General features: G+C 41.8%; 2 protein-coding genes across 2 annotated transcripts; both read left to right on the top strand.

Moving 5' to 3' along the window:
- The first annotated feature begins 1,030 nt into the window (after positions 1-1,030).
- Positions 1,031-3,017, top strand: LOC118435700. Its single transcript, XM_035852085.1, has 2 exons — positions 1,031-1,072; positions 1,142-3,017. The coding sequence occupies exon 2, from the start codon at positions 2,088-2,090 to the stop codon at positions 2,994-2,996; it is 909 nt and encodes a 302-aa protein (XP_035707978.1). The 5' UTR covers positions 1,031-1,072; positions 1,142-2,087; the 3' UTR covers positions 2,997-3,017.
- Positions 3,018-3,123: 106 nt separating this feature from the next.
- LOC110850537 lies at positions 3,124-5,304 on the top strand. Its single transcript, XM_035852454.1, has one exon. It carries the CDS (start codon positions 3,124-3,126, stop codon positions 5,302-5,304), a length of 2,181 nt encoding a protein of 726 aa, XP_035708347.1.
- The last annotated feature ends 2,538 nt before the right edge of the window (positions 5,305-7,842 follow it).

Genomic DNA, 7,842 nt, shown 5'->3' with positions numbered 1-7,842 from the left:
CTGGTCGATAAAAAAATTCGACAAAATCTGCTGATAATAAATTAGTAACCAATGGATATAGGGCAAAAAGTGTGTACAAAATTTTCACCTAGTAACCTCCTTTTTGGACCACCCTGTACATTTTATTATGAATTGTATCACCGTGGGCCGGCTCCTGATGCACACTGCAAATAATGCGGTGTAGTCACGCGGGTGTAAATATTTTGGTGTAAATTCGGTGTAAATTTGTCACCACGTGGTGTAAATTGGACACCATGGTGGTGACAATGATTTGCGCCGCGACGGGGGAGTCATATATGCACCCCGCACGGTGTTGAATTTACACCGGATTTTTTGCAGTGCACAGATATTAACAATGATCTTATCTGCAGAAGTTGGTAAATAATTCATAACTGTCGTGGTACTGCTAATGCCGCTAAACATGTTGAGTTTCGTATTGTAACTTAAATATCCTAAATATGTAATGTTATAAATATTTATAAACCCTTGCCGTGAATCCCACAATGGGATTCGATTGGAAAGATCCGAATCTTTGTCTCATAAATTATTTTTATTAAAAATGACAAACCTCCTCATTTTTGAGTATACAAAAAGCACCCTAGGTAAATTTAATCTTGCACTCACTACTTCCAACCTGCCCCCCGCCCCCAGGGGTCCCACCTATACAAAAACATGCACAATGTATGACTTTTGCAAGGAACTGAAGTCATTTCCGTGTTAAATTCACTTTTCGTCAAGTTGTGACGATATTGAGCGTTTGACCATGGTGGTGAGGGAGTGGAGGAGATGTTGTCTACTCCCACTCGCTCACCCAATCGTTCGCTCGCTCCGAACCAGCGTTTTATGAAAACTATTTTGTTTTATTTAATTTTACTTTAATTTATTTGCTTTAATTAATTTGTGAAATACAATATTTAGTTTTCATAAAACGCTAAAAGTGAAAAGCAATTAACCATTACATTATTTCGGGTTTCCTTGGTTTTTAGTTCTTTTGTTCTTTTTTACTTAAATGTTTCCTTCATAAATATGCAGGTGACTCCACTTGGCCACTCCTAGCGGCGTATGTATGTATGTACGTTATAACCAACTAATATCCCATAAATAACAATAAACCAGTCATTTCAATTTAGCAAAATTTCAGGTTTAACAAAGAGCAATCGTGCAATCAATACAACTACGTCCTTTCTTGGGAGATTATTGTCTACATATGTTCACTGGGCCGTGACAAAAGATGACAAATTTTCCCTATTGGCCCGGAACCCCTAAATGTACTACAATCCATTTTAACTTGACGTATGTATGCATGTAGCTTATCCCCAGTTCTGGTCAGAATTATTTATTATCGGACACAATTACTACATAACTCAAATCATGCTGTAATTGTAAGTCCAATAATTTATTATCTCTTGATTGATTAATCGATTACACCCAGTAAAGGTGATCGGTTTCATAAGTTATTATTTTACATTTACTGTCCACCCAATTCGTTTGCATCCAAGGACATTACGAGATTTTATAACCATTTGTAATCTTATTCTCAAGTTCAGTCTTTTCCTGATTCTTTGACCTGATGTACATGTCGCCGTCTCAATTATACAAATATTTTATCTTACTTAATATGTACTTCTCAATTTTACCTTTTCTAATTGTATGAAAGGACAAAATACCGATATGATAACATAATGTGTCTCCTTACTTCTTATCAAATTATCCTAATTCAATTAACCTTCAAAATGTAATTTAACCAATGCTCAACCAATATTCTTGGCCACTCTTCTCAAGCTTACCTTACGAGCCACATCAGCCCAATTCATTTTAAGTTCTAACCATTTTTATGTATGACAAGGCTTGTTTTTTTTTTTTAAACTGAAGTAAAACACATTGAGCAAAATTAACTTAACAAGCTGTCCGAGAACTCTTAATTTCCTAAAAAGTCTGTCCTTCTCAAAACCACGCCATCATCATCACAAAATCTTCCATCCTCAAATCACACCCACATCATTTTTGGTCTCTATCGAACCGGATTACAGTGAATTCAAACTCTAAAAAGTGCGTGAAAAGTGATTTGAGTACGTTTCGAAATAGACATGGCTCCATACAAAGAAATTGAGAAGGCACGAAAAGAACGAGAAAGAGCTCAACACACCATTGAATGGCTCGAGAAGAAGCTGGCCGATCATCCTACTAATCCAATAACCGTTGGTAAAGTTGACAATTATTTGCAAACCGTCGCCCGGAATCAAGCAACAGTTGAAGAAACATTCGAGAGAATTGTCATCAATTGCGACCCTATCGACCTTACGCCCCACAAGGATGAGTACGAACAGCTAATGGACAGAGTGATGGAGTTGAGCAGCCAATTCCAAATCATCAAGGTTTCATTGGCTCCAACCACGCCCACACCTACGGCAAGCACAGGAGCAGCTCCGCGAGTGGACATCCGGTTGCCAAAACTAACACTTCCCACTTTCGACGGGAAGATAGAAGAATGGACATCGTTCCGCGACATGTTCAGTACAGCAATTCACACCAACGCACACCTATCAAATACTCAGAAACTTGCATATCTGAAGACCCAACTGAAAGGAGAAGCAGCGAGACTCATCCAATCATTGGTCATCAGCGACGCCAATTATGATATCGCCTGGAAACAGCTAGGAGACCGGTATCAGAACGATCGTCAGTTACTCTTTGCTATTTTAAAGCGACTCATCAATCAGGCCCCAATCGTAAGCCCCACATCGACTACTCTTCGTTCCCTTGTTGACGTTAGCGGCGAGTGCATCAGGTCACTGGAGATCCTGGGACAACCCGTACAACAATGGGATTCAATCCTGCTATTCACTCTCTACCAGAAATTGGACGCACACTCCAAGGAACTGTATGAGCAGAGTCTGAAAGATAGCAGCGTCCCTCCCCTGCAGGGATTATTCGAGTTCCAGGGCGCTAGAAGCGGCTGGCCCCAAAGAAGTTACTCAAATTATCAAGCCATTTGATAAGCAACAGCAAGCTCCCAAGAAAAATCATGTGCATCATGCCCAAAATCCATCACCATCGTCAGAACCATGCAAGATTTGTGCACAAGAATCTCACGCCCCTTTCAAATGCAGCAAGTTTTTGGCCATGGAAGTTCCAGATCGCATCGAGGTAGTCAAGAAACTGAATCTTTGCTACAATTGTCTCCGAGGTAGCCACGCCGTACATAAGTGCACCACGACTTCATCCTGTAAGCAGTGTGGGCGCAGACATCATTCCCTCATCCACAGAGCCAAACCGACTGGTCAAAACGCCCCCACAACCGGCAACAATCCGTCACTCACACATCATGCTCAAACATTCAACACAATTGGCCAGACTCTCCTTGCAACTGCAATTGTTCACGTTCGAGATGTTGAAGGAGTTCAGCAACAAGTACGTGTCCTTCTGGATGGCGGCTCTGATACGCATATCATTAGCCGAAAATGCATCAGACGCCTGGGGATACGCTACAACAAAAAGCAAGCATTGGTTACCGGGCTATCTGAGGTACCGGTAGGCACAACCCAAGGCATCGTGGACTTGGAATTCAGCCCTCACTTCAACTCATCGCTCATCATTGGAGCAAAGGATACGTGTGTCATGCACACGGTCACAACTCATCTTCCTCTTCATCCATGCAACGCAAATCTAAGTCATCTCAACTCGCTCGAATTAGCAGATGAGACCTGGCACAATCCTGGAGAGATCGACATGCTGCTAGGAGCATCTCTCTTCTATGGCCTGATCCGTGGTGACAAAATCACTGGAGCAACAGGAGAACCCTTCGCCCTCAATTCCGACCTAGGATGGCTGGTGGTGGGTGAGGTAGAGAGCACAAAAAACAATAATCATGCATTTCATGTTCAACTAAGTAAAAATGATGAAGCACCAACAAGAGTAGAGGTATCAAATGCTGATTTGGACCATCGTCTTACCACTTTTTGGGAACTTGAGACGTTACCAGAAGCCGTACCACTTACAGAAGAAGAGCATACTTGTGTGGAGCACTTCCGCTCAACTCATTCGCAGAGAGATGATGGGAAATTCGTTGTTCATCTTCCTTTTAAGTCCTATCCACCCAACCTCGGCGAATCACGCGACATGGCAATCCAACGACTGAAACAATTAGAGCGACGCCTTGCCCGACAACCAGAAGTCAGTCAAGAGTACCACGCTTTTATGAAGGAGTACCAGGAACTTGGTCACATGGAAGAAGTTCCTCAAAATGAAGTAATGTCCAGCAACAATTACTACATCCCTCACCATTACGTATTGAAGGAGGAAAGTACAACTACCAAACTTCGGGTTGTATTCGACGCCTCTGCTCGCACCACGAACGGCAAGTCTCTCAACGATTGCTTATTGGTTGGTCCCACTATCCAAGAACCGCTGTTCAACATTCTGCTACGATTTCGCACACATCCTGTCGCCTTCACTGCAGACATTGCAAAGATGTATCGCCAGATTTTAATAAGAAAATTGGACACCGACTACCAGCGCATCGTGTGGAGAGAAAGCCCTGAACATCCCATCAAGGACTATCGCCTACTTACCGTTACTTACGGCACCGGTCCTGCCCCCTACTTAGCCACTGCTGTCGTCGACCAACACGCCCAGAACAATGCTGACGAATTTCCTCTTGCAGCCGTAGTAGCCCGACGTGACTTATACATGGACGATTGTATGAGCGGAGCCGAAACAGTAAAAGAAGCATTACTTCTTCAACAACAAATCCTCGACCTCATGAAATGTGGAGGATTCGAACTACGTAAATGGTCATCCACCCACCCCGAAGTCACTGACGCTTTACCAGAATCGCTACGTGAAACAAAGTCAGTATTGTCCGTGGAACTTGGTCACACCATCAAAGCACTGGGGATATACTGGCACCCGTCGACTGATCAATTCTTCTTCAAGATTGATAACCTCACGAGCACAGAGAAGAAAGTTCTTACAAAACGCTGCATACTCTCAGACATCGCCAAGATTTTCGACCCTATCGGCTGGTTGGCTCCCGTTGTCGTCACAGCTAAAATCATGATGCAACAGTTATGGAAATTGGAGCTAGGATGGGATGATCCAGTACCAGAAGAGATTGAACGGAGTTGGATCCACTACAAGTCGCAACTAAAACAAATTGAATCAATTCGAATTCCACGCTGTATCAAACCTTCACCAACTTCCGACTGCCAGCTCGCCCTTCTAGGATTTTCAGACGCATCCGAAAAGGCCTACTCTGCGGTGGTGTCTCATCCGAACTTTTGGCACAACCCGACTCAACTTTGAAGAGATGAGTACCACATTTATCCAAATAGAAGCTCTACTGAATTCCCGACCCATAACTCAAGAATCGAGTGACCCAAGTGACCTGTCTGCTCTAACTCCAGGCCACTTCCTGATTGGAGCCCCACTCACCGCTGCGCCCGATTCCGACCTCAGCCATCTTAACGCCGGTCGACTCAACCGCTGGCAACTCATCCAACAATTGTACCAGTCATTCTGGCGGAGGTGGTCATCCGAGTACCTTACTCGCATTCAACAACGCCCCAAGTGGATGAAAGAACACAAAGACATTGCAATTGGATATTTAGTCACAATCAAGGACGAAAATATGCCCCCCATGCGCTGGCGCCTAGGACGTGTAGTCGAACTGCATCCAGGAACCGATGGTCACACCAGAATTGTTACACTAAAAACCAAGGATGGAACTTTAAAACGACCAATTGTGAAATTGTGTTTACTGCCAGTTCAAGGTGAAGATTCAAATAATGACTCTTAGTGTTGAAATGGTGCCACTTCAAGGTCCGGGGAATGATCGGTTTCATAAGTTATTATTTTACATTTACTGTCCACCCAATTCGTTTGCATCCAAGGACATTACGAGATTTTATAACCATTTGTAATCTTATTCTCAAGTTCAGTCTTTTCCTGATTCTTTGACCTGATGTACATGTCGCCGTCTCAATTATACAAATATTTTATCTTACTTAATATGTACTTCTCAATTTTACCTTTTCTAATTGTATGAAAGGACAAAATACCGATATGATAACATAATGTGTCTCCTTACTTCTTATCAAATTATCCTAATTCAATTAACCTTCAAAATGTAATTTAACCAATGCTCAACCAATATTCTTGGCCACTCTTCTCAAGCTTACCTTACGAGCCACATCAGCCCAATTCATTTTAAGTTCTAACCATTTTTATGTATGACAAGGCTTGTTTTTTTTTTTAAACTGAAGTAAAACACATTGAGCAAAATTAACTTAACAAGCTGTCCGAGAACTCTTAATTTCCTAAAAAGTCTGTCCTTCTCAAAACCACGCCATCATCATCACAAAATCTTCCATCCTCAAATCACACCCACATCAAAAGGGCTGTTCATGAAATATGGAAGTTACTCTAAATCCCGATTTATCAGACGGTCTAACAATGTCAGTATTTTGTTCAGACCCTCCCTCCTGTCAATGTTAGGTTAGGTTAACATAGTAGAGATAGGCGACCTCAGACCCCTCCCCTCTTACGTTACGTATTTTATTAACGTTCCCTAAGCATAATGCGTACGAATTTGAGTCCGTGCAACTGTCAAATCCTACAAGATGAGACTTAATTTAGTTGCAAATTTAGTTTAGTGTATTGAACGCCCTCTATAGATAGTTACAAGAAATAGAGACATGCCTGCAGCGAAGCTGCGAGGAAGGAAAACGTTGTGCAGGCAGTCGTGTGGTGAGCCTTGTACCTGGTGGTTCAGCTTGAAGTGTTAGTAAAGTAAATAGTTACAGATCAAAGGATTTCACGAATACGGTTTTGCTTTTTAATTCAATCGAAAGCCAGTTAGATTTCCGTTAGGATGCATGTTTTGAAATTCCAGATTTCCTAGCCCAGCATTGATGCACTTCAGAAAACGCAAGCGCCAAGCGCCCACAAAATTACGCACTTTTTTCATGGATGGACCTTGTGACCTCTATTTTTGCACACAAAAGCGTGTGTCGTAAGGTGCACAATAGCTTTTATTGAAATAAATTTATATCCCGAAAAAAATTTGCCCAGTAATTCGAATGCATTTTTTATTTCTTTTACCGTACCGCTTTTTGACCTTGGCTTCTTTTAGCGGAATGATCAGAATATGGCACATGACGCGTTTGAGAGACTTGACCTTGAGGTCAAATTAAAGTGTCTTGCGAATAGAAGATTTTGAAAATCCACATGCAGGGCCAATTTTTTCTTTGACATTCGTGGATTTCTCCTGATCCTGACTTGCAATGCTATGATCATCCCAGGCGTCCTCTTTGTCCTCAGACGATCACCACCATTACGTTTTTTAGTCGACCCTGACTCAAGGAATCTACTGCTAATACGGCGACCAACATAAAGTTTTTTTTTTGGCCATTTCATGGCCTGTACAATTTCGGATTTTTTTGCTTTGATGTAAGTGAAAAATTATCGCCGCGCGCTTGCTTTCGAGGGCCTCAATCTTCAAAGTTGGTCGAATTGACAAAAACGAAAATATACATTTTGAACCCTATGAGTTGTGGAGCTAATTGTCGCTTATCTCAATTTTGTATCTCTTGTCATTTTTAAACCAGACGCAACTAACACTTCATGCTGGATCACTAGGTACATATATTTAACTTTTCTTGTTGATCTGTTTTGGAAACGATTTTTTAACACAGTGATGGCAAAGGTCAAGCAATTTTATGAACACCTAAGATTAGAGAAGGGAACACTATCAGCAGTGGGATATCGTGTCTAACAAATTTTTTAAAAATTGACAGTATGGTCCACTCATGGCCCGGCAAAAATATTTTTAATAAAAGAATT

Source organism: Folsomia candida, unplaced genomic scaffold (assembly GCF_002217175.1).
Source record: "Folsomia candida strain VU population unplaced genomic scaffold, ASM221717v1 Fcan01_Sc005, whole genome shotgun sequence".
NCBI classification, from domain to species: Eukaryota; Metazoa; Arthropoda; class Collembola; order Entomobryomorpha; family Isotomidae; genus Folsomia; species Folsomia candida.
This window is presented reverse-complemented; position numbering and strand designations above follow the sequence as displayed.

What these genes read in the sequence shown, in the direction of transcription:
- LOC118435700 (XM_035852085.1), top strand. Translation starts at nt 2,088, where the DNA reads ATGGCTCCATACAAAGAAATTGAGAAGGCACGAAAAGAACGAGAAAGA.
- LOC110850537 (XM_035852454.1), top strand. Translation starts at nt 3,124, where the DNA reads ATGGAAGTTCCAGATCGCATCGAGGTAGTCAAGAAACTGAATCTTTGC.